General features: G+C 40.1%; 2 protein-coding genes across 6 annotated transcripts; one reads left to right on the forward strand and one right to left on the reverse strand.

Annotated features, from left to right (window-relative positions):
• The first annotated feature begins 3,550 nt into the window (after window positions 1-3,550).
• ccn6 (cellular communication network factor 6) lies at window positions 3,551-10,679 on the forward strand. 3 transcript variants are annotated; one of them, XM_085432897.1, is made up of 5 exons: window positions 3,551-3,598; window positions 5,555-5,834; window positions 7,441-7,677; window positions 10,079-10,272; window positions 10,386-10,679. In XM_085432897.1, the coding sequence occupies exons 1-5, from the start codon at window positions 3,551-3,553 to the stop codon at window positions 10,665-10,667; spliced, it is 1,041 nt and encodes a 346-aa protein (XP_085289023.1). In that variant the 3' UTR covers window positions 10,668-10,679. The 3 variants fall into 3 exon arrangements, with proteins under 3 accessions (XP_085289023.1, XP_085289025.1, XP_085289024.1); XM_085432899.1 differs by having other exon boundaries at window positions 10,100-10,272; XM_085432898.1 differs by having other exon boundaries at window positions 5,573-5,834.
• Window positions 10,680-10,725: 46 nt separating this feature from the next.
• Window positions 10,726-25,227, reverse strand: tube1 (tubulin, epsilon 1). 3 transcript variants are annotated; one of them, XM_085432895.1, is made up of 12 exons: window positions 25,050-25,227; window positions 23,617-23,775; window positions 19,969-20,021; window positions 19,796-19,853; window positions 19,006-19,121; window positions 17,440-17,561; window positions 15,947-16,134; window positions 15,657-15,829; window positions 14,999-15,139; window positions 12,574-12,714; window positions 11,676-11,850; window positions 10,726-11,258 (listed from the first exon to the last, which is right to left on the reverse strand). In XM_085432895.1, exons 2-12 carry the CDS (start codon window positions 23,746-23,748, stop codon window positions 11,100-11,102), a joined length of 1,458 nt encoding a protein of 485 aa, XP_085289021.1. In that variant the 5' UTR covers window positions 23,749-23,775; window positions 25,050-25,227; the 3' UTR covers window positions 10,726-11,099. The 3 variants fall into 3 exon arrangements, with proteins under 3 accessions (XP_085289021.1, XP_085289022.1, XP_085289020.1); XM_085432896.1 differs by lacking the exon at window positions 23,617-23,775 and adding an exon at window positions 24,804-24,877; XM_085432894.1 differs by lacking the exon at window positions 25,050-25,227 and adding an exon at window positions 24,804-24,868.
• Between the last annotated feature and the right edge of the window lie 671 nt (window positions 25,228-25,898).

Here is a 25,898-nt window from a genome sequence, read left to right on the forward strand (position 1 = left end):
AGTAGCAACCCACTTAAAATTAATTTACAGCTTTTTCATAGAATATCTGTTTATTTGAAGCCAAATTGGAAAGCTCCTGAAAGGAAAAACTGTAATGCCAAACTGTGACAGAACTGAAATGCTTAGGTTTTGAAAATCAGCCTGTTTACCATGTGGCTTAAATAAAACTCAACACTAATCAAAGACAGATCATTTGTGATGAGGAGGGAAAAACACAACCAAAAAAACCCCCAAAAGAAAAACAAATGTTATGACTAAATATTTTTTTTTATCTATGCATATGTATGTTCTAATTACTGTAGGGTTAACTATTCATCATTGAATCATGATGGAAACTAACATGTTTTAGTGCTCTTATGGTGTATAAAAAACGTTGCCGGATCAAAAAGCTTTTCACACTTTTCCACTGTGAGAAGGTGTTCCTTTGCTGTTGATAAGAATGTAACTACATTACTGTGGTAGATAATGACAACTTGAACATGTCTAAACTAAAGAAATGTGAATGAACGGCAATGCTGATCCAACACATTAACACCACAACAACAAAAATAAATCCACCAGACCCAAATACCCCAACTAAATTTAAGATCCTCTAAAATTATATTTTAAGATATCAGAGGATTACACTCAGTTTTCAACATCATAATACCAGATATCCTGGCCACCATACTGGACCACCTTCAGATCCCCCCTGCCACCTGCTCCTGGATCAAAGATTTCCTTACCAACCAACCAACCTCAATCAGCCTGGTGGAATCTGTCTCCACCTTCAGGTTTCTGCGCACCCAAATCTCAGGTGATTTCACCTGGACCCACAACACCATCACACTGGTAAAGAAGGCCTAGTAACAGCTGCACTTCCTCTGTGTCCTGAGGAAGAATAAACCTTGGCCAGAAGCTGCTGCTGGCCTTTTACCACTGCCTGGGTGTTTGCAGGGGCCACAACTGTGAACAGGAAGGGTGCTCAGATGGTAATTAGCTCAAAAACTCATTGGCTGACCTTTGCCAACCCTGGAAGCTATTGCCACTCATGCCACTCACACAGTGGCATGAGTGGCACTCTATACTCTCTATACCCAGACAAGTCCTTTTTCACTGCTTCCTAGCACTTTGTTCTCCAGTGTGTGCCTTTCTTGTTTTGTACATATTCCTCTACTCCTTTTGAGTGTTATGAACATGGGTGAATTACTAGGCCATGGGGGCACATCCCTTGGAACCAGTAGGGGCTGTTACCCTTCATATTTTCATTTATTTATTTATTTTCAAAGTTAAATTACACTTAATACTGACCCGGGTTATATAATCACATGTATCTGGCTAACAACATATGGAAAGCACAGACAGCATAGATTACATTTGGCCGGTTGGCAAATTGAATTGTATTAGTGGGTCCAAGTTCAAGGCAGGATGGTGGCTTAGCCGGCAGAGAGAGAGACACTTGCTGAACCCTCTGATGTCACCTGTGGTCCAGGGTTGAGGAATATTAAGACAATTTAAGGCCTCCTGTTAATGACTTTGCTTTAAAGAATACCAGAATGAACTTTGCTTTAGGTAGGTGATTTTAAAGCTTGCACAGAATGTAAAAGAATAGCAGAAGAAGTATAATCTCAAAGTAATGTGCTACAAAACTTTGAATGCGTAGGTGTGTAGAACGTTTGTATCCAAAGTGTGTAGTCGTGATAATCCTCCCATGATTGCAAGTACAATAGCCAGATACTCACAGAGTGCATGATATTGTAAAGAGGCTTATGTACTAAACATTAGCATATGGAAGTATGCAGTTGAATAAAGGCTCTAGCCATGGTTTTGGTCAGTAACCCTAGTAATGCCAGTCCCACTATGGTGCTACACATAAACACTAGCGAATCACCATCACTATTAAGATTCATTCACTTCAGACTACTACAAAATCCAATTTAAAGCTGTTCTGCAGCAATGGAGGTTGATGAAGCCTTGAAAGCTGGTTCTACTAATTCCTACAGGTGTTTCAACTTTCCTGGATTGGTTACAACCCCCTCTGTCTGCATAAAAGCATTGTTGGAAGACATTGTGGTACCATAATCTCGTTAGAATCGGTTGAACAGTATTGTACTGCATGAAACACCATCATTGGGCTACTGAATACTGGAAGAAGGTATTATGGACTGGTGAATCAAAATTGGAAATCTTCGATTTTTAATGATCTTTGCAGGCAGGATCTTTGTACGCTTTCAAGTAGGTGAAAGGATGGTTCCACAGTGTGTGGCATCAACTAGCATGTTGAAAAAATGCTAGAAAGAATGCCATGTGTGATCAGCTGTCATACCCGCCAAAGGTGGCTACTTTGATGAGTCACAAGTTTAGAATACATTTTGGTCTATAATTTCACGATTTTTATTCTTTACTCAAATTGCTTATTTAATGTCATTTCAGACTGCAATTAGACATCAAACTCCATCATTTTCAATAAAACACTGGAAAAATTGGGCTGTTCAAAAACTTTTGACCGGAACATTACTTTGAGTGCACAGTGCACAACTGAGTGTAAAGGTGCTATTGGGGGGGGGGGGGGGGGGGGGGGGGGATTAAAATCTCACTGCTGGGTCCAGACCTCCTCCAAACTGATGTTTATTTACCTACAAAGAAATGAGCAGTCTCCAATTGTTATGGCAGTTTCATTTAAATTAAGAGAGACAGAATATCCAGAGAAAATGACATAAAAGTTATAAATTGCTTTCAGACAATCCAACAGAGGATTCAGGAATGATTTCCCCTGCGGTATCAGTAAAAGAGACCATTAATATCTCTACAAGATTTTATAGCAACACGTTGATTACTTGTAGTTATAGAATATATATAGTTACATTGCGACTAGTTTTTAAAGTTGATAACAATCTGATGACATTCTGGCCTCTCATTGTTGGCAGTACTGGTAGTACAGCACGCAGTAGCAGCAATACGAGTATTATCAGTGTTTCCATATGAAATCTCAAAGGACTGCTGGTTTTAAGAGAATGTAGGTGGAGAGCTAGCTATGAGAGGAGCCTTTATACTCAGTGTAAATAATAATGGAATGTGAACTCAAATAGATGTCAGTCCACATTAGGTGAAGCACGCAGCTTCAGCACCGCATTAAATAAACGGCACAAAGTGAATGTGTCAACTGAGAAGACTTTTAAACATGAAAGTAGGTTTGTTAAGATGTTATGTACAATAGTAGCTTATAACACACACGGTTTAAAGATTTAACCCGTATTTTCATTCAGGTGTGAGTAAGGCTAAGGCTAAGACTATGGAAGTAGGCAGGTTCTGAAGGCTGTGGAGCGACCCAGCATCAAATACTTCCCCTCTGGATCAGTGAAATGGGGGGAAAGGTGTGTTTGAGGAGGGACAGAAGGGTGCTTTGTGGCCTTCCCCAGTCAGGTCAGCTCTCGCAATCTCTCCCTACCCCACCCCATTCCAATCCTCTCCCTCTTCCAGCACCCAGTCTCCCTCCCTCAATCCCACCTTCCTGCTCCCTCGTCACCCCATCTCTCTCCTGGATCTCACACAAACCTTGACCACTTGAGAGATGCTACTGCTTCTCTGCCATTCCCTCCTGCTCATCTTTGCTCAACAGGTAAGAAGAGCACTACCCTTTCACCTTTTTTTCCCTCAGACTGCAGATAAGACAACACTCGATGCCACTCAGAAACTGCTATATATAAATCCAGAGGAAAGCAGTCAGCTGGGATACCTGACTGCAAGTGAATACCAAAACACCCCGTTCAGAATTGACTGTTTGATAGTATTATTTGTATGTAGGCTTTAGTAGTTTACTGGCTTTAGTGTAGGGCTTATTTTAGAAGCGTGAAGTAAGAAAAGATGACAAAATTGGGAAGCCTTTGCAGTTCAAGCTCCCGTGGACTCATTTTCACACCATGAAATGAGCTCATTCAGCAAACCTGGCAGACAGGCTTCAGATTTTTGCCATAACCCTCAGTAACCCTTGGAAGCTCTGAGAGACCAGGGGTATTTGGAGCACAAGTGGTGCCATGGCTGGATTTCATCACAGCAAATACCATCAGGTAAACATGGACATTCAAGGACTGGAATATATTGAAATATCTAAGACATTTTGGCCTCTCACTGCTCTGAGCTCTGTGCAGTGTGTCACTATGTTAGATGTTGAATTTTTTGGCTGTCATGCTTTGTTGAAAGGTTTCTTATAGATTTTTGTTTCTATTTTGAATTTTTGTTTTGTTTTGCACTTAGCAGTGAAAAATACAAAGCAAGAAAGACTGGGAGGAGCCGAGTTCCCCTTAACCAGACTGTCCCTGCACAGTTACAATGACAATGCTAAACTAGAAGTATGATGGGTATTAGACATGTCTAAGCCTCAAACCTGAAAGTGTGTGTGTGTGAGAGAGAGAACAAATTTCAATCTTTTCTGATAATTATTAAAGATGATCAGAAATTAAGTGGCTAAATGTGTTTTAGCTAAAGCTAACACATGGATCTGAGTAAAGCCACTGCAGTTAGGATTTTACTCGTGGTTTTTAGACACAGACAATAAAGATAGATAGGTTTAAATACCTGAAGTCAACCATCCAAAGCAATGGACACAAGAGAGATGAAGAAGAGAAACCGGCAGGGTGGAGTAGGGTGGGTGGAGACGGGTGTTAAGTGTGATTTGTTACACACTTAATACTTAAAGATAGCAGTGAGAGGGAAAGGCAAGGGTTACAAGACAGCAGGGAGACCTGCTATGATATATGGTTTGGAGATGGTGGCACTGACCAAAAGACATGTGCACCACTCTAAATAAGGGGTACATGCACTCACTGCACCATAAAGTCATATCCTGTTAGCAGCTTTAGAGAAATTTAGAAAACATGTACTTTTTAGAACAAGTATATTCAAATAACTCAAATAACTATTATCCAGCGTAAAACTGCCAAATCAAACATGTGGACCGGCCTGCTGTGGTGTGTGTGTATAAGAGAGAGAACGAAAGACAGAGTGAGATTTTATGTCTGCTCTAGTACAACGTGGCAGTAAGGGACCCCAGGAAAAAAAACGCCCCAGGGCCTATCATGGAGTTACTACTCCTGTGGCAATGAGATCATTTTTCCAGTCCAGGGGAAAAACTAAAAGCACCTTTGAGGCATCATCTGTCTCCTCACTTTCATCTCCCTCAAGCTGGGCTAAAAGATATCTGACACAAAATATTGACCTTGGCTGGTAAAAAGCACTACAGTAAAATGCAAAGGCATCTTGTTCCTTTAGTCTCCCATTAGAGTGTCTGCACTGAACACTAAAGAGTTCTACTTTAACATTTTCCAGAGTAACTAAACCTGGTTGGACAAGGAGGGTCCAGAAAGATGGGTGTGAATGTAGACAGGAAGCAGATAGACGTTACTGGTACATGTAAACATTTTATTATTTGAACTGTCAATTTATTTAAAAAAAGCTACTGGTTCGAGGAGCAGCGTTTTTTACTGTACATTTCCCCTATCATCTCCATCATAATAATAAAATAAAAATAGTACTGCCAATTCAAAAATTTGACTCTTTCTGGCTGTTTTCCCCTCAGTGCTTCAGCAGGGCGCAGAACAATGGGCAGCTGCAAGCTCCTCAGGGTGGACGGGCTACGACAGAGAGACGCCAATTCTGCCAGTGGCCCTGCAAGTGTCGGCAGAGACCTTACTGTGCCCCTGGTGTCAGCTCTGTCCTGGATGGGTGCGGCTGCTGTAAGAGCTGCGCCCGACAAATTGGAGAGCCGTGCAACGAGAGGGACGTGTGCGACCCACACAAGGGCATGTACTGTGACTTCTCCGCAGACAAGCCAAGATACGAGGTTGGAGTGTGTGCATGTGAGTGGACCTGGTCTTTTACTTGATTGCAGGCAGGGTTGCAATAAAGAGTCAAGGGGCCCAACACAGGTTTTAATCAGGCTTCCTTAGTTGCACTGCAGCAGTGACTCATGGTCAAAGCAGCCACTCATTTTACTCGGATCCTTCGTTATTATGTCCCTCCATCTTACCACGTTTGTTTCATCTTCCTCGTGGGGTGATCGTGGCTCAAGAGTTGGTAGTTCGTCTTATAATCGGAAGGTTGCTGGTTCGAGCCCAGCAATGCAATCCATTATTATTATTATAAACCTTTACAAGCTCGTAAAAAGATTTGTAATAAATATGAATGAATGGGCTGCTGTCAGTGCTTGTATGACCAGTGTGCAGCAGCCTTTCAGATCGGCGCTTCGGCCCACCGGGAATAGGGCCATTGTGCCAGATTACCAGTCCAGCTCTGATTACAGGGGTACATGCTGCTTTACTTCCTACAACTATGGCAGTGTGATGCTGGCTGTTGGCAGGTGGTCAAACATTGTAAAAGTTGGACATGGCTATAGTAACATCACCCACTGGTTTGCGTTTTAGTATTTTGAAGCCTTGACTTTAGCTTCATAGACATGGCCATCTTCATTCTTTGCAGAGCAACTGTAATGGATGGATATACTTTTAGACCACAGGTTAAGTTATAAGCTAATGCTAAGCTGCATCCATAACCGCACAAGTGCAGACTGGATTATTTTTAACTAATGCAGCTGATAAATATAGCTGCACCGTAGCTGCTAATTAATGCTGACAAACCAACAAAATATTTGAATTTTATTATCCAAAAACTAAAGACTTCCTGAGAGAATGGTCTGTAGCACACAACAGCCTATAATAATCATGATCAAACTAACCTCACCTCTCACTTTAAGCTTTAATACAGCTCAAAAGTTTAGTTATTGAAAATTTATGAAGGGAAATATTAGCTACTGAGACCAAAACACCTTTCTGTACCAACTTATAAACATGTTTTTGTTATTTTTTTGGTTTTAAACAGTAGTCTATGGGGCTCGCCTCACTTTTGGATTCAGCGTCAAGAGGATATTTGAGGATTCAGCCCCAGGGGGCTGCTGTCGCAGGGTTACGTGTGTTGCAACAGTAACAGAATTATGGATATATTGTGAATGGCATATTTTAAAGCAGTGCAAATCACAATTACTCTACCATGAGCCAAACAACATTTGGAAAGACCATAAAAGTTGTATGTTTAAATTAGTTTTTTTAGTGTTTGCATAAAGCCACACAGTGGCTTCAGAGGAGGCCGCTCTAAACCGGTTCAACGGGAAAGCATTTTAAAAAAAATATGCAAGTGTGAAGAAGCCTGAAGGGGCTTTTACAAACCTCAGTGGGAAACTTAAACTCCAATCAACAATTCCACCTACGTGAGTCAAAAACCACTGGCAAAAACATGTTTTTACATTCCATGTCATCATTCGAAATGTGCAAATTGCGTGCTAGGCTGGGAATCAATGCCAGCATAAAGGAATATGCCATTTTAAAAAAGCTAATTTGCACTTACAGTCTTAAGATCCACCATAATCAGAGTTTGAGATTTGCACCAGCATGTTTCTTCTCATTCCTTCAGACATGATGGCGGTAGGCTGTGACCTGAATGGGGTCCACTATGAGAATGGAGAATCCTTCCAGTCCAGCCCCCTCTACAAGTGTACATGCATCGCTGGAGCCATCGGCTGTACCCCTGCTTTCATCCAGAAGCCTGCTGGTCTCTTAGGCTCTGCACCACTGATCAGCAACACGCCAGCTGGCCTTCGCAGTGGCCAGAGCCCAAACAAGCACCAGCAGGACACTACCTACATGTCAGGTGTGTGTTTAGAGAATGAATTCATGGAGAAGAGCCAGACTGTCTTGCCTGGAATGCTAATTGCTGTTAGGTAGCTGGAAGGGAAGGGGGAGCCTCATTACTCAGTACTGTCAGTGTGAGGTGTGACTGCCTGTGGTTAACCCTCCTGCCATCCTTTAAAAAACTCACACCCATCACCCTAGGGACCATTCTCAGCCACGCCATAAAAAGACCATATATCCATATTTTATTCCACTTTAAATTAGCCAACCTTGTAAAACTACTTCTCCCTGAAATATTCATGTAAAGTTTTAATTATATTTTCGTTGTTTTAACCCTTCAAATCCCAGTGTTATTACATGAGCGCCCTGTGTTATAAGCCCCAAAAACCAAAAAACGAAACTAAATATTTCCACAAAAAACCAGTTGAAGTAATATGTGATTGTCATTATAAGTAGGCCTTTAGATGGACCAAAGATTGGCACCAACATACATTTTGACCTGCCATTATTTTTTTTGCATTTTTTTTGCAATTTAAAAATTAAAACTTCAAGGCCCTGAGTCTTCATTGACATCCAAGAAAAGAAGAAAAAATAAAATCATATGATGATAATTTGGGGTTGAAAAATAGCGTTTATAATGGAAGTCAATGGGCAGAAAATGGTCCCCAGGGTGATGGGTGTGGGGATTTCTGCTGCTCAGCCATTTTAGGCTGATTTAAGGAATTCACACTGGAATATTAACATTGACAGGTAAAAACTATCCTGTGGCAAGTTTGGTTATATTCCACTGAACACAGTGGAAATGGCAGCCATTTAACACATAGCAGTGGCACAAAAAGGTCCCAAGAAGGCAGGAAGGTTAAACTGTCTGACACATATGATTCCAGTTAGAGGAGGAAAAGGAAGAGAAACAAGTTGGTTTTTATTAAAAGCCATAAAAATGTCACTTTGATGTACGGCAAAGCTTATTTAATTGGCGTGGCATGTAGCTGAACCAGATCTATCACATGATCTATCTGAGTCACATACAGTGATTTGCCACTGTGAAAAAACAAAGCACTTTCCCACCCAGCAAAAACTCATCGTCCCTGTTGTTGAGATTTGGTTGAAACATTTTAATTTTGATTAAAAATGTCAAGAAAAGACACGACAAGCTTACTAAGTGGTGCAAACGAGCATGATGCTATAGTCACAAAAATGCACTAACGAGATGGGAAAGTTCTGAGGGTGATCTAATAACAAAAGAAGCTTTTATTTTGGTGTTTGTGGGTCTGATCTGGTTGTGGTTCGAGAAGTGTTGGTGCTAGTGGACGGCTCCGGTAATAATGAAAAAAAAAAAAAAAAAAAATATGTAAAGATAGCTACATGTAAAAGAATGCCTGAGTTTGTGTAGTGAGCTGGTATGTTTACAGTGTTTCAGATTCTTTTGTGTTACATTTCTATGCAGATCTTTTAATTTTTTTGTCCTTTTCTATGTAGTAGCAATTTCATATCATAATGAATTCAAAATTGATTAATGGGACTGCTCCCATAAGGCTCTATAGCACCTAATCACAACCAGTATTAGTCAAGTTACTTGAAAATAGTAATTTGTTACTAATTACTGATTACTTCTCCACAAAGTAATCCTGTTACTTTACGGATTACTTATTTTCAAAAGTAATTAGTTACTTTATTATTTACTTTTTAAAAACATGATACATATGTAATAATGCAATAGACCTTTCAGCCAATTCAAATTTTTTTTCCTGCATAATCCATCATATAAAATTGAATCAAATCAAAAAGTCTCTTTTTCAAACTTGTTTTATTAGTTTTAATCTTTTAACTTTATACACATTGCATTAAGCAAAAATTAAATTATATGCAACATTCTCTGAGTTGAAGAAATTTGTTTAACATTTAAACCTATGTTCTGCATATTCCAGCATTTAAAATAAAATAATTTTTGCGTTTACTCTCACTCTTTCAAATAGATGCAAGAAAAACACAGCAAGAAATAAATAATTTGAAGTTTAATTTTTCACTGTAGAAAGAAGTTTTCTTCCCACGTAGAGTGCACGGCGGACGCTAATGTTTATGTCACTTTTTACAGAATCAAACTAGAAGTAATGTCAGTAATTCCAAGCCTTAAACACTGCATGGATGTACTCTCTGCCGCAGATCAACAGTGGATAATATCTCGATATTATCCACTATTGTCATGAGACATTAACAAACAAAATCAGTAACGCAGCATGCTTATGGTATAGTAACAGTAATCCCTTACTTTACTTGTTACTTGAAAAGTAATCAGATTACAGAAATGCATTACTTTTAATAGATTACTGCCCATCTCTGATGGAGACACAGCAGCTTGTTGGAATGATTCTGATCTGTGCTTTGCTTGACACAGTACCCTTTAACTGTAACACTGAAAGGTTACAGGGACCCTCCTTTAGCCTGGAAGAGGAACTGCCTAATCCAGACCACCCACTGGAGTCCCTGCTCCAAGACCTGTGGCCTGGGCATCTCTGTACGTGTCAACAACGATAACAGCAAGTGTGAGATGAGGAAAGACCGCCGCCTGTGCTTGCTGCAACCGTGTGAGAAAAGCGTGCTCAGGAGTGTCAAGGTGGCATCTTTAGCTTTAATCTGTCTGAATCTTTAATATTTTCATTTAATTTTTAAAGTTTTTTTTCTCAAACTCTTAAAAAGAAAGACACCAATTGCTATTCCCACTTCTAGGTGCCAAAGGGAAAGACGTGCCGACCCAAATTCCAGGCAAAGAAAGCAGAGAAGTTGACTCTCTCTGGCTGTACCAGCAACAAGAAGTTTAAGCCCACATACTGCGGTGTGTGTACAGACAAGCGCTGCTGTGTCCCCAACAAGTCACGCATGATCAAGGTCAACTTCACCTGCAAAGGAGGCTCCAACACACAGTGGAAGATGCAGTGGATAACGTCCTGTGTGTGTCAGAGGAAGTGCAACGATCCGGGCGACATGTTTTCTGACCTGCGTTTACTCTAAGGACCCCAAACGTCAGAGACGCAGAGTGGTGCAAGCCCCGCTGTGAGAAACTAAGGACTGAAACACACATACACTTTAATTCTCCCTTAGTAACAGTTTTGCACCTCCAAAAGGACAAAAACAAAACTAATTTTGAGAAAGAAGAACAACAGATCATTAAAAAAACAAAACAAAGTTTTATGGAGCACTCTTCAGGACAGGTATGTGCACTAACAACAAGGAATATGGCCAGTGTACTAGCTTTAACATTACCTCATAACAGAACAATCAGGGAGCTTGGAAAAGCAAATAGAAGCTTTAGAGTAGATTAAACTGATGTTCTCTTTAAGTGCTGTTTGGAACACTTTGACCATGCCATACATTAGATAACGTTGATATGTAAAAGCTTCAGTTCTGTGAGTTTGATTCCCAGATTCACAGCACAGCAGACCTTCATCTGGCGATGGAGAGTCTGGGTGCATCAGGCGTGAGTCTGGCCTTGGTGGCATCCAGATGATGATATTCTTCAATCAGTGAGTTGAGAGAGGCAATGGCCTCTGAGAAGAAGCTCTGTTCCATCCCTTCTACATGCAGGTAGTGGTGTAAGTGAGCCTAAAATGAAAAAAACAAAACATTAAACTGAGTCTGACTGATGTGTTTGTCAGATTTAGAGGCTGATATGCATTTGCCAATAAGCTTGAAGAATAAACCTGAGATATCATTTCACCTGAAGACAAACTGCTTTGTTTTCTGTGGCTGTACCTGCACCACATATTGAATTAAATAAAAGAAAATACACATTTTGAAATCCATGTATGCCTCTAAACTTAAACCAGTGCAGGTAGACTATATGCCAAGTTATCTTTTGTAGCTACATTTTACAGATGGGTTAAAAGGTTTAGGGTTTAAGCTAGAATTAGGTTTAGGATAAGAGTAGACTATAGGTTTGTAATAGTAAAATTTAAGTTATTAGATCTGGGAATGCATTACTATCAAAGAATGTCCTCACAAAGACAGCTTGAGACGCACCTTCTTCCTGTAGAGCTTGGTAAAGCGTTCCCTGAGCTCCATGAACGTGGGCTTCACGCAGGTGTTGTTGGCCAGAGCTAACAGGGAATGGGAGTGTCCCACGGGAGGCACTGAACACAGACTCGTCTTCCAGCCTTCCTGGTTCCATGAGACAAAGGGCAGTGATGGTCTCAGTCTAAAGCCAGGAGAGAGGGGAAAATAACTGTATATGTAATGTTTAACATGTGAGCTTCACATGACAACCAAAAGACTTTGTTTAGTCTCAGTTTACTGTACTTTAAACTGTACTTTATCCTGAAATCAATATGTGAACAGTTCCCTAGCTAGGAGCTATGACTTTAAATCCAGAAACCAAGCACATTTACTTCACTAGCTTTAACAACAATCAAACAACTGGAAATGAAACGGTAAAAAAAAACAAAAACAAAACAAACAAAAAAAAAAACTTCACTTGCAGATTAGAGGACTACCAACATCTACAAGTATCCTTATAGTTAAGATACTTAGTCCTGTTTGTACATTAAGTGTATATATATATATATATATATATATATATATATATATATATATATATATATATATATATATATATATATATATATATATATTTGTACTTCCTTCCTCCTCCTACCTCTTTTGCCAACAATTTTAACACAACAGTCACAGTACAAAATGTGTGTGCCAACTGAAAAGGAGTTCTGTGAGAGCAGTGGTTAGAGGAGAATATAGTAAGAGCTTGTGGCTGAATGCAGTAATCATGACTTACTGCTAGTGCTCAATGGGTATACTATGGGAAAAGGTGAGTGTGTGGATCACTGGGTACGTTGGAATGGTTGCATGAAATCGTTACATCTTTTGGTCTAGAATTATATACAGAAATAAAGGATTTTCCTCTGACCTCTCGATGTTCCTGCGGACATCAGAAACCTGCACGTTACCCCTGACCATGAGGGCACAAGCCAGGTACAGGCTGTGCTTTGGGTCAGCTTGTATTAGCTGGTGGTCTTTACTGAAGGCATCGCTGAACATCTGATCCAGTCTAGAGCGCACGGTTGGAAGACAGGAGAAGAAAAGAAATGCTTGTATCAGTTGATCAACTTTACAAGAAATGAATGTGCATCAAATCATGTTAAATATTCCTTTTATTGCTTTTTCTTCCAGCCTCAATGAACCCGATTTTAACTGAACATGCCTTGAAGATTTTTATCAGAAGTTCAAAAAGACTGGGAACCAAGACGGCAGTGTTTGGCATAGAAGAATGTTTGCACCTTTATTTATGTAGGGAAGTCCCAAAGAGCAGGCGAGATATTTTTAAGCAACACCATGCCCTGCATTCATACAGTCACATTTATTTACTGCTGGGAGTTATCCAGTAAAACCACCACTCTTTTTGACCAATAAGCATCTTCATAGGAGGAGAGAAGGTCTCTGTGGCCCACACAAGGCCACTTTTGTGGCAGCTGTTGCTGGGAGGAGGTAGGCAGATTGGTGTTTTTTTTTTTTTTTTTTTTTTTTTTTTTAAATCCTACGTCTGGAAAGCTAAAATTGAACTTGCCGCTTTTTCACATAATAAAAAGAAAGCTGGGGCTTTGTGGTGTTTTAAACTCTTACGCTTCTGTTTAACTAGGAAGAAAAGTGTTATTCTGAGTTTTTAGTAACTTGGTTATTCAGATCAGGTGAGTTCATTAAAAAAAAAAAGCTTTATATTTAATACAAACTCAAGGTCGAATGTAAAGTGTTAAACCTATTTGAACTGGATCTTACTTTAATACTATTTTTCAGTAATGATCAGCAGAATTTCTCAACTATTAATCATTAAGTACTGGATTATTATTTAAACCATTCACAACTCTTAGCTACGCCTCTATTTTCCAGCTGTTTCCCCACTTCTGCATCACTGCTTATATTAACAGAAGTGTTAAAAGGTGTTTGCCTCCTTCCTGATTTTGTATTTCTTGTATGTTTGTCACAATTAAATATCCATCAAACAAATGTAAATATTAGACAATATATGTTTATTATTTGGCAGTTTAATTCTACATCTGATCTATTACTTTTACCTAACTGATAACTTTTCTGCTCAAACTTGAGGCATTCGGTTCTTTACTTTTCCAATTTTTTTGTGACCAGACAAGCTAATCTGTCACTTGGACACTAACCTGTGGGGTGTTTGTACTTTGGGTTGAAAATCATAGACTAAGCAGGTCATTCATAGAATCATTTTAAAAAGAAAGCTTTTATAGGAGATAATTAATTGATCATGAGCAAGTTTCACTTTTTTCACTCTACCACTGTAAAAGCAGACATTTGGGCAGTTTGCCACTCATTGGTAAACTGAAGCATTTAGGAGTGTGTAAAGAACACCACAATTCTTCCCAAGGTCACACCATGCAATGCTCAGAGGAAATCCAAAAGACCCAAGAGCTACAACTGAGATTCTACAGGCCTCTGTTACCTGGTAAATGTTAAAGGTCATGACAGTACAATTACAAAAAAAAAAAGACTAACCAAGTATGGCTTATTTGGATAAAACCACTGAAATGGAAATTGCATAGAAATTATAAAAACCAAAATGTTGAAATATATTCTATTTTTTGACTTTGCATAATATTGCAAACTCTATGAATAAAAAAAATAACAACAAAAAAATCCATTATTTATTCAATTAAATACCCTGAATTCAAAAATTTAGTAGCATAACATAATTTCAATTAAGTACAAAGAATATAATAGGCAATTACCACCGAATATGCACAAGGTGTGGATATGAATGAAGGATGAACACAAAACCAATGATGTTATTGTGTATTTCTTACAGGAGTTTGGAACTATTGTCCTGACAAAACTGAAATGTGCAGCACACTGAAACCATTTAAAAATGTCATGTTTAGTGTTCATCTGAATTTGGGGCAAACGGTCAATCATTTCTCTCTGTTTTCATAGTGATTTTGTGTTTAAACCAGATGTTAAGGATGTGGTTGTGTTCCTTATGTCTAGAATGGTGTCGGGGACAGGAGTTATGTAAGCTGCAAGCTTCAGCCTATACTCTTTCACATGATTCATATCAGGAAAATATTTGAATCTAAATTATGCCACTAACCATATCAGCCACCCCATCTGTAGGAAATCGTGAGTCAGTCCTGCTTGACTGGTGCTGTTTCATCATCATGTTACAAATGACAGTTTAAGTTACGGTGTAAACCAACCGAAACCACTTCTAAATGGTCAAGTCATCAATGGAGGGGTTCATGTGAGGAGGAGCTCTGCAGGACACACAACAACTGTCAGGTAAAAATAACTGCACCGATGGGCACAAGGCTTACCTCCTTGTGGGCACATTAATATCTGCTAATGTGTAGAGGGGTGTGAGACTGGGCACCAGGTAGTGTAAACGAGGAAAGGGCACCAGGTTCATCGCAATCTCATTCAGATCCATGTTGAGGGAGCCCTCAAACCGGGCTGAGCTGCAAATAAAAAAGTTATAATGACATGCTCAATTTGACTGCATAATAACGTTAAGTTCCACTAATTAGGGATAACTAAAAGAAGCAAATCTAGAATATCTTCTTGATACATAGCACTGTGCAAAAGATCAAAATACTTTTATTCATAAATAACTTCCTAAGTTGACTTGTGTGACAGTACCAAATCTCCAGGTTGACTCTCAAGCCCTTGCAGGACTCTCACAGAAGCTTTTAATGATAAGATAGCATCACGCGATAAACACCTGAAATGCTTTGACATCTCTGGTTAGTGTCTTATGCTCCAACTTTGGCTGACTCAAAGGGCCAAAATTAAAACAGACAGGAGACTGCAGATGAAAGCCCAAACTGGCTTTACTGACTGTTATTATGAAGAGAATGGATACTAATGCATTTATTATGGCAATCTTATGGACTAGAAAAAATGGTCAAAAGGGTGTTAATGTTTTTCCTTAGCACACGGGCTTCTACTGTATATGAGCAAACAGTAATACTATACCTGGTAATATTGAGCAACAGGTTAGCCACAATGTTATTCATAGCATCAAAGGGTTTTTCTGCCCCACTGAGGCCTTCCTGTCCAGAGGTGACTGCGCTGTTTCTCTTGATATTTAAACCAGGCTTTGTACCATGGGACATAACTTTAATCTTGTTCACAATGTCAACCAATGACTGGAAGGGGAGAAATGAGGGAAAAGAAGAAATCACATTCAGTTTGACAGTTTTCATTTATGTGCGTTGCACAGACATTTGCAGGGAGAGAGGGGAGGCATTTCTGAATCCACAAACCTGGTTTTCCACTAGCAGGACACAATCAGCGTGCTCTGTGAGCTTGTTCATGGCAAGGACACTGTTGTATGGTGAGGTGATTACGTCATCTTCCCCAGATGGATAGATGGAGGTGACAACGCGACACACCTCAGGGAACTCCTCCTCCAGCAAGCTGAGCACTCTGGTTCCCAGGCCAGAGCCAGTACCTTAAATCCATAGTCAGTAACTAATTAATTATCAGCTGTCTACAGAAAAATCCTTAATTTACTGACATGACAATTGAAATCTTATTTCTACACTGCTTGAAAAATTAAGGTAACACTTTGACGTATAACAGTAGAGCTGCAATCCCTGGTAATCCCTGAGTCAGATCGTGGACACTGAAGATGAAGGGACCGATCAAGCTGGAGGAGACCTATCGGGTTTGGTTAGCCTGTGGGACCTCAGAGGCAGCTGATTGGTACTGGCAGGCCAAGCAGAATATAGCTTGGGCGGTGGGTGAAGCAAAAGCTTAGGTTGTGGGAGGAGTCCAGTGAAGCCTTGGACAAAGACTTTCGGTCTGCCTCAAAGTGTTTCTGGAAAATCGTCAGGAAAGCAGTGCTCTACTCTGCGGGTGTAGTACTGCGGACTTCAACTGAGTATATAGTCAGGCAGTGGAAGGAATACTTTAAAGACCCACTTAACCCCACTGGCATGCCTTCTATAGAGGAGGCAAGTCTGGGGACAAGGTCACTGAGGTAGTTAAACAACTATCGGTGGCAGAGTCCTTGGACTAGATGATGTTGATAAAATTCCTGAAGGCTCAGGAATGTCATAATCATCATGTTGCGGGGATATCTACTTAACACACCTCTGCATGGAGATTGAGGTAATGCAACTGGACTGGCAGTCTGCAGTGGTGTTTCCCATATTCAAGAAGGGGGAGCAGAAGGTGTGCTCCAACTATAGGGGGATTGCACTCCTCAGCCTCCCCAGGAGGGTCTAGGTTTTGAGCAAACGGCCTCAGAATTTGATCTCTGCATTTTGCAAAATGGTCCTGTTGCTTCATCAGGGAATGGCCTCCAGCTTAGAAATGTGGACGAGGCCCCTGGGGTAGACCCAGGAGACACTAGAGAGATTATATCTGTTGGCTGGTCTGAATAAGCTGGAGTGGGAGGACTGGGTTTGTCTGCTGCCCCCATAACCCAGTCACAGATAAGACAAATAAAATGGATGGATGAATATTTGAATATATTATTTCAATAAGTTTTTTCTCTAAATTCTAGTTTCTATTTTATTTCAGCTAACTACTCTTACAGCCTTCACACAGGTCTAAAAGTAAAGAAGTGACGTGCGTGACAACAAAGATACAAAAATTAAGTAAGTGAAATGAAATCATGCACAAATGTATTCTTATTGGCTTTATTCATTTTTTTTGTCACTACAAATCTAACATGAATTAATTGAAGTAAAGCTTGGAGTACTGGACTGTGAAGCATGAATGAAAGGATGCCCTTGAATCAGAGCCTTACCTCCTCCCATAGAGTGAATGAGAAAGAAGCACTGCAGACAGTCACATTGCTCTGCTGCCTTCCTGAGCTTATCCACTATCTTCTCCCTGTAGGCCGAGCCGTACGTCATGTTTCCAACTGCCCTGAATGACAAGCACAAAACGATACCTTGGTTTTTCCCCCCTAATCATAAGATAATGCCAAAAATTGAACATTAATGATAAGTATAATTTTTAATGCTCAGGACAGATTTCATATTACTTTCATCTTTTATGATGATCACTATGTCAGATTAAGCAATTATATTGAGTGATCAACATGACAGACTGCCCGTTGCTCCCACAGCATGCATGATGTGTTAGGAAGTTGTCAGTAGCTAGTGTGTTCATGGAAAGGAAAGGTAACAGACAAAAGCAACTGAAGGGGCTGTCAGGATGTCCTGGAGCATCCCATGTTGCTCTTGTGTTTTTTTCATTACGACAAACTATGCAAGATAAAAGAGTCAAAGTTCAACTCTCCCTACGTTATACGTGTTGTAGGACATATAAAAGAGTTTAGTGCAAAAGTCATTCATGGTAAAAACAATATTGGAATTTTAAACATAGGGTATAATTATGTGGGCCAATAAAAAGATTGCCGTGCAGTGTAAAGGCTTTCTCGCCTCTAAGCAACAAACTGTGGGAATCAGACTGACAGTCTCAAATTGTTGTGGCATGCCAAGTACAGGATTTACCACAGGCGTCATGGATTGACTACATAATCCATTGGTGGTTCATTCACAGGCAATGCTACACTGTAAACAAGTTGCACTTTTTTGTGCAGACAGAAAATAAGCCACCGGCAGCTGAGAAAAATTTACAGAAGATAAAGATTATTTGAAGAAATTAAAAGCGTGTGCTAATATAACTCTGTGTCAAGTAGACTTCCTGTTAACATCCCATAACATTCCATAGCATCTGATATCACTGTGGGCCTTCTGCTTGACCATTTCCAATCTGTGAATCTGTGAAATCTTAGAGTCATATATTAAATACTTTACAAGAGATATATACTTTTTTGAAAAATATAGACTATTGGCTCATTAACATATGAAAAAAAAATTGTAAGAGGTCCTGTAAAGTCCCACATTGGAGCACACACTAGATAAAAAGATAGTACATAGTTGTATTTCACAATAATGCATGGAGACCTGGTCTACCTACAATTTCAGGTAGGTAGACCAGGGAAACCATACAGAGAAACTACTCACATCAGGCTGATCTTTTCCCTAAATTATACTCTGCACAATTGAGAATGTGAAAACTGAAAAAACAACAGTTAAGCCACCCGTGTTCCTCTTTCAGATTATACAAAATTCAACATATAGTGGATTATTAAGAAAACATGTTTAATTCTTTCAGACAATTACCAAAAAATACTTTCTTTGCAATCTCTTCAAAGACTATTCCCTGAATACCACTAGAACTGCATATAGTGTAACAGCACGTGAGCTGTAACACAACTCCAGCAGGATTTAAATTATGGTGTGCAACAGTTGGTAAAGTCCACGTGAGCTCGGTGGCATCCTGAGGCTTGTCTGTCTCTTACCAGTTGTTGCCTGAACCTGACACGTCTGTGAGTAGTTGCGTGCTATCAAACACTTCTCTTAACGGGCCCTGCAGGATCTGGTTGACCACACCCTCTTCCATGTCCACCAGGACCGCCTGTGGATTCAAATATGTGAAAATGAGGCCCGCTCATACATTTCAATGCTATCATATACTGAGCACATTCCTTTTACCCCAGTCATTTCATAATTCACCCAATGAATGCTGAACCTTTCAGTAAGCTCGACTCCAAAATAAAATGTGAAAAGAATACGCATCATCAATCAGTCTTAAGCTTATTATTATCCATGTTAAAGCCGTTTATCATTTTTCTTTGGGCCAAAGTTAACCCCAAAGGGTGAAATTTGAGATGCGGCAGCCCTTTTCTCATTTCTAGTAGAAGGCTTATTTAATGGAAACAGAAAGACGTGGCACCTCTGGCACAGCAAAAGCTACAGCCAAACTCAATGACTGAGAGAATCAGATATGGAATTAATTTGCATTTGATACAGTTGACCAAGAGATGTTCACAAAGAATTTACCTTCAGTATCAGTCCATACTAGCAACATTCAAAGCCTTATGCTTTGCATGTAAAAGACACTTGACTATGCCTGCACTGCTATTGTGAATGTTTCATAGGTTAAAATGTTTGCACACATAGGCTAACATCTATTTTTATTATTACCAACTCTGAAATTTCTGAAGTTCTAACTTCTTATTTGCTTAATTTTTATCCAGTTTTGACACAATAACTAAAAATTAGGGACTCGAGAGTCCTTCTAGAACTTACCCTGGCCTTCAGGTGTTGGATTCTCCCACCAACAGCAAATGCAGCCCCGTCACTTTTCCTGGAAAAGGACAGTCAGTGATTTAAAAAAAAAAGGGTAAAAAAAAAAAAAAAAGCAATACATTTGGAAAACTTATATGTCAATGAACAACTGGAGGAAAGCAGGTTTAACATACCTGGAATCCACATTTCGGAAAAAGCTATTGAGGGCTTCATCGTACAATCCCCTCTGAGGATGAAGGAAAAAAAAAAAAGATTTAGGAGCTGTGAGAGTCATGTCTGTTTCTTACAGGACAAAACAGGGCACACAGAAAACAGACATCCCTTAGAACAAAGGTTTAGTGAGAAAACATAATGACTTCCCTGATTATCATAGATAAGATGTTAAAAAATTTACTGAAAGTTTTTCTTGGTCACTTAAATCTACAGTGCTGTGAACAAGTATTTGAACTCTTCCTGATTTTGCTTTGTTTTTGTTTATACCAGCTGCATCTACATTTTTCATTCACTTAAACATAAGATTATAGTAGACTAGGCCTGGGTATCTGGTGAAATGGTGAATCAGTAGTTTCTACATAGTTGATGCATTTTACCTAAACCCTAAGAATTACTGCACATATCACTGGAACACTTTCAGTTTTACCATGATAAAATTCATGTGAAATCAGGATTTCATTTTTGGAAATTAAATTAAATTGTTTCTAGTGCTTAAGACCAACATCCCTAAAGCTTATGAACTACAGAAGGCAGCTAACATTTAAACTGGAAACCAAAATGATTACAACTTGGATAAAGCTGAGGTAAATATCTCTCTGTCACACTAAAGAAATGAGTTATTAACTACCCAGCTGAAATACAGCGCTGAAAAATGAGGTTTTCTAATCATTAAAAAAAAAAAGAGAAGCATTCTCTGAATCACTTAGGGCGTGTCTGCTGAGGCGTCAACTGACAGCTCTCACATCATCTCAAACAGACTGCACAAAGCAGACAAACAGAGCTGGAATTGATTTAACGCAACAACACAAGTCAGAGAAGAAAATTACAATGTGTATTATACAATAGTGTTTGACACTTATCTGCTGTTTTTCTGTCACAGTCAGTTTGGAATGCAATTTAAAAATGACATGACAATGTGGCTGGAAAGTCTGGTAATTATAAATTTACACCAAGATGAGAAACAAATAACACCCACACTGATTATTAAAGCAAAATACCCCACTATACATTATAATTCCTCAACATAGATACATTCGAGCTGGCCCCAGTGTTTTCTGGCATTTTCAACTCCTCACTGCAGGCATGTCATGTGCCTGCCTGCTTCAAGTCCTCCACCATAATCCCTGTCCCCAAGAAACCTAGGATCACTGGACTAAATGACTACAGACCCGTGGCTCTGACATCTGTGGTCATGAAGTCTTTTGAGCGCCTAGTTCTCTCCCATCTCAGGACCCTCACGGCCCCCCTCCTGGACCCCCTGCAGTTTGCATATAGAGCCAACAGGTCTGTAGACGACGCCATCAACATGGCCCTACACTTCATCCTGCAGCATCTGGACTCCCCAGGAACCTACGCCAGGATCCTGTTTGTGGACTTCAGCTCTGCCTTCAACACCATCCTTCCAGACCATCTCCGAGACAAGCTTTCCCAGATGAATGTGCCTGATCCCATCTGCCGGTGGATCACTGACTTCCTGACGGACAGGAAGCAGCATGTGAGGCTGGGAAAGAATGTCTCGGACTCCCGGACCATCAGCACCGGCTCCCCTCAGGGCTGTGTTCTTTCTCCTCTGCTCTTCTCCCTGTACACCAACTGCTGCACCTCCACCCACCAGTCTGTCAAGCTAATCAAGTTTGCAGATGACACCACCGTTATTGGGCTCATCTCGGACGGGGATGAGTCTGCCTACAGGAGGGAGGTTGAACGTCTGGTGTCCTGGTGCAGCCACAACAACCTGGTGCTGAATGCCCAGAAGACAGTGGAGATTATTGTGGACTTCAGGAAGCACACAGCCCCACTCCCCCCCATCATCCTGACTGACACCCCCATCACCTCTGTGGACTCATTCCGCTTCCTGGGTACCACCATCACCCAGGACCTGAAGTGGGAGCCCACCATCACCTCCGTCATCAAGAAAGCCCAGCAGAGGATGTACTTCCCGAGGCAGCTGAAGAAATTCAACCTGCCAACACGGACGATGATGCAGTTCTACACTGCAATCATCGAGTCCATCCTCACCTCCTCCATCACCGTGTGGTACGCTGGAGCCACTATCAGGGACAAACAGAGACTGCAGCGTGTTGTGCGCTCTGCTGAGAAGGTGATTGGCTGCAGACTCCCATCTCTGCAGGACCTGTACACCTCCAGGACATTGCGGCGTGCAGCTCGGATCTCAGCTGACCCTTCTCACCCTGGACACAGTCTGTTTGACCTGCTCCCCTCAGGCAGGAGGCTCCGGTCCATTCGCACCAGAACCTCTCGCCATAAGAACAGTTTCTTCCCCTCTGCTGTTGGACACATGAACAATAACCATATGACTGTTCCCACCACTAACACATGACCCTACGCTGTGTCACTGCATCATTCCATGTTTGGCACTGATCACCACCTGCACTCATGTATATATCTTTCTACGTAGCACTCTTAATTCTTATTCTCATGTATATATCTCATGTATAGCTCATGCACATATCTTTCTACGTAGCACTTTTAATTCTTATCCCTACTTTTATTTTTTCATGTCTATTTAAGTGCTATTTATGACACTACTTAAGTGCTATTTATGACACTATGTTTGCACTGAAGCACTGCAGCAATTTCCTAATGTTGTAAACCTGCTCAACATTTGGCAATAAACCCCTTTCTGATTCTGATTCTGATTCAAGCACATAATCAACACTTACTGTGGACTAAGTTACTAGAGGTGGGAATCACCATACATCCCACGATACGATCTTATCAAAATACTTAACGCACGATACGATATTATTGCAATTTTTTAAAATATTTTGCGATATTCAGATTCTGTACATAAAGGTAAACTTTATCAATATTCATTTTATCTAATATCAAAGTCTCGCACTCAGTCTTTCTCTCATTTCAGTCAGTTTTATTGTTGACAAACTGAACGGTTTGTATTACAGTCTAGTCCAACTTAACTGAATGCAACCATCTGGTACAATTATAGCTATTCTGAACTATGCAATTTATGAAAACTATGCAGCCCATTCAGCAACTGAAGAACTTGAAAGTAAATTAAAACAAAACATTTTACATTAAATAAAAAAGTTTTAAACTTAATTAAAATAAAACATGTCTTAAATTAAAATAAGTAAACTGTCATGTTTATTGCTGCCAAAAAACAAGTTAAACACATTTGGACAGTGAAGGAATGTCAGGATTCTTGCTCAGAAAAAGGATCAACATGCTCTGAAGTCAGAGTTCCAGTCCACAAACTTTTTTGGTAACAAAATATCGATTTCTGCTGTCCCTGTATCGATACATTATTAGCAAACAAAATATCACGATACTACATAGTATCGATTTCCCCCCCCCACCCCTATAAGTTACCAACTAAAGATAAGCAAACACAAAATCTTTCACTCTGCAATGACAAGTATAACAGAAAATGGTGGCGAGACAGGGAGGAGACAGTTGGTTTGGGTCTGTTCACTACTAACAGCTGGTGAGTCCCAATTTATACAGTGTAAAATAATTAGAATAATGCTAATAGAAATGTACATTTGCTGATAATAGTCAGACATAACATTATGACCACCTGCCTAATATTGTCTCAGTCCCATTTTTGCTTCCAAAACAAACCTTACCCATCGAGGCATTGACTCCACTAGCCCCCTGAAGGTTTGCTGTGGTATCGGCACCAAGATGTTAGCAACAGATCCTTTAAGTCCTGTAAGAGGTGGGGCCTCCAGTGGATTGGACTTATTTGTCCAGCACATCCCACAGATGATCGACTAGATTGATATCTGGAGAATTTGGAGGGGTAAAAAATGCCTCAAAGTCATTGTTGTGCTCCTCAAACCATTCTTGAAGTTTTGCTTTGTGACAGGGTGCATTATCCTGCTGACAGAGGCCACAACCATCATGGAGTACTGTTTCCATGAAAGGGTGTACATGGTCTGCAACAATGCTTGGGTAGGTGCTACATGTTAAAGTAACATCCATATGTATGGCAGGACTCAAGGTTCCCAAGCAGAAGATTGCACAAAGCATCCCACCGCCTCCACCAGCTCACCTTCTCATAGTGCATCCTGGTGTTATGTGTTCCCCCACTAGGTGATGCACATGCACCCACACCTCAACCAGTTGTCTAGCCATCACAATTTGGCCCTTTTCAACCTCTCAAATCCTTATTAAATTAAGGAAAGCCTCCAAGCCCCCCCTTAACACATGGACAAACATCACAGACTGAGGAAAGCAGACAGTTTTCCCACCTTGGTTGTTGGAGGTGCATGTGCCAGAGGTTAATGACACTTTTGCTGCAGTTTAAGAAATGCTAACAGTTGAAGGTGTTTGTTGCTCCCAGCTTTTTGAATGAGTTTCTCCTCTGAGTTGATTAAATATGCTCAACTTTAAAGGTTTTCCTACACTAACTAAAGTTACTTGTACTTGAATTACATTTTGCTATTTTGTACTTTTACTACAATGCCTTGACATGATCCCAAAGGTGCTCTACTGGATTGAGGGATGGTGGCTCTGGTAGCCATTTGAGTACAGTAACCCCCTTTCGTGTTCAAGAAACCAGCTTGAGATGATCTGAGCTCTGTAACGTATTGTCTTATCCAGCTCAAAAGCACAGGTGTAATTATAAAAACGTTAAAAGCGGCTGTGTTTCACCCAGAGATGCTGTGTCTACGGGTTTTTGGTTGTATAGTCTGGGTCACCAGAACATTAGAAAGACAAACATGTGCTTTTCCTGTCGTAACAAGTCAGACTTCATTATTATTCGTCGGATACCTTCGTTGTGCTGTGCTGTGTATGTAATTGCACTTACTTTATTGACATGGGCATGCTCTCGCAAAGCAAGATCCCAAAACCTGCAGCCAACCTGGTTGCCGCACTGTCCAACTGCAGAACGGAATTTCAGTTTAACTTAAAAAACACAATTAGTAGTAATACAGATTTCATTTGTTAAAGGTATGTAGCTACGTCACATAAAACGGAACTACTTGACATAAACACCGACCTGGGGGCTAAGCTAGCCTCCTACCTGTCATTTACCGCGCTGAGTTTCACTCACCTTGGACCACAACGGACTGTGTCATGTCAACAACACCCCATACACGTTGTAAAAGTGCGAAGCTAATCCATAATGACTGTTCCGTTTATGTTATCCATCAATAAGATCTTCACAAGACTTTTGAACACCTCTTCTTCCTCGCGCCTTAGCTATGTTTGGTCGAGCATTGATGACGTCATTTCCATGGAAACGGAACGTACGTTTCAGCCACTGACCCCCCCCCCACTCCCCAAAAAAGTGTGTGTGACGAACAAAAACAAACAATAAAGACATTTTTAAAAAGAAAAAACAGGAGGTTTGTAGTAATATAATATAGCAGTTTTGTAGAAACCACACATTAAATGATTAAAATCTCTTCTGTAGTTTAACTCCCATTAATAAAGTTAAAATAAAGGATGGTATGAGATACTGGTTTTTAAAAGCAGAATAAAAGCATTTAAGACTGTAAACTATATTTTGTCAGTGATGTTACATTATGGTTGAATTTTGTGTCTCAGCGTGGGTGCCAAATTAAGGTAGGTATATGTTTTTCCAAAATTAAAACAATTAGAAAACGAAGAGTTTTCAACCAGTTTTCCAGTGTTTTGCCTTGGTATTTATTGCTTGTCTGTGATTAGGCTTCCCAGTTATTTCACCTTCTGTCTTAACTGTCGTGAAATATTTTACCCCCTGAAAATGGTGTGCTTCTGAGTAAAAACATAATAAAAACATTTTTAAAGAAAAAAACAAACAAAAAACAGTTACTGAACACTTATTATGACTTTTCATCTTACATCACGAGCATGCTCTAATTTCCACGCCCACATAGGACATATACTTATTGGCCGCTTTGATAGGTACACCATCCAA

The sequence above is a fragment of the Copadichromis virginalis genome, linkage group LG15 (assembly GCF_057382275.1).
Source record: "Copadichromis virginalis isolate Kocher_CV1m ecotype Utaka linkage group LG15, C_Virginalis_male_GT1.1, whole genome shotgun sequence".
Classification (NCBI taxonomy): Eukaryota; Metazoa; Chordata; class Actinopteri; order Cichliformes; family Cichlidae; genus Copadichromis; species Copadichromis virginalis.

Coding starts and splice junctions, on each gene's coding strand:
- ccn6 (XM_085432897.1), top strand. CDS start 3,551: ATGCTACTGCTTCTCTGCCATTCCCTCCTGCTCATCTTTGCTCAACAG. Junction 3,599..5,554: donor TGCTCATCTTTGCTCAACAG/GTAAGAAGAGCA, acceptor TTTTCCCCTCAG/TGCTTCAGCAGGGCGCAGAA. Junction 7,678..10,078: donor GGACACTACCTACATGTCAG/GTGTGTGTTTAG, acceptor TAACACTGAAAG/GTTACAGGGACCCTCCTTTA.
- tube1 (XM_085432895.1), bottom strand. CDS start 23,748: ATGTGCTGGACAAATAAGTCCAATCCACTGGAGGCCCCACCTCTTACA. Junction 19,854..19,968: donor TTCCGAAATGTGGATTCCAG/GTATGTTAAACC, acceptor GTCCTTTTCCAG/GAAAAGTGACGGGGCTGCAT. Junction 11,259..11,675: donor CCAAGCTCTACAGGAAGAAG/GTGCGTCTCAAG, acceptor TTTTCATTTTAG/GCTCACTTACACCACTACCT.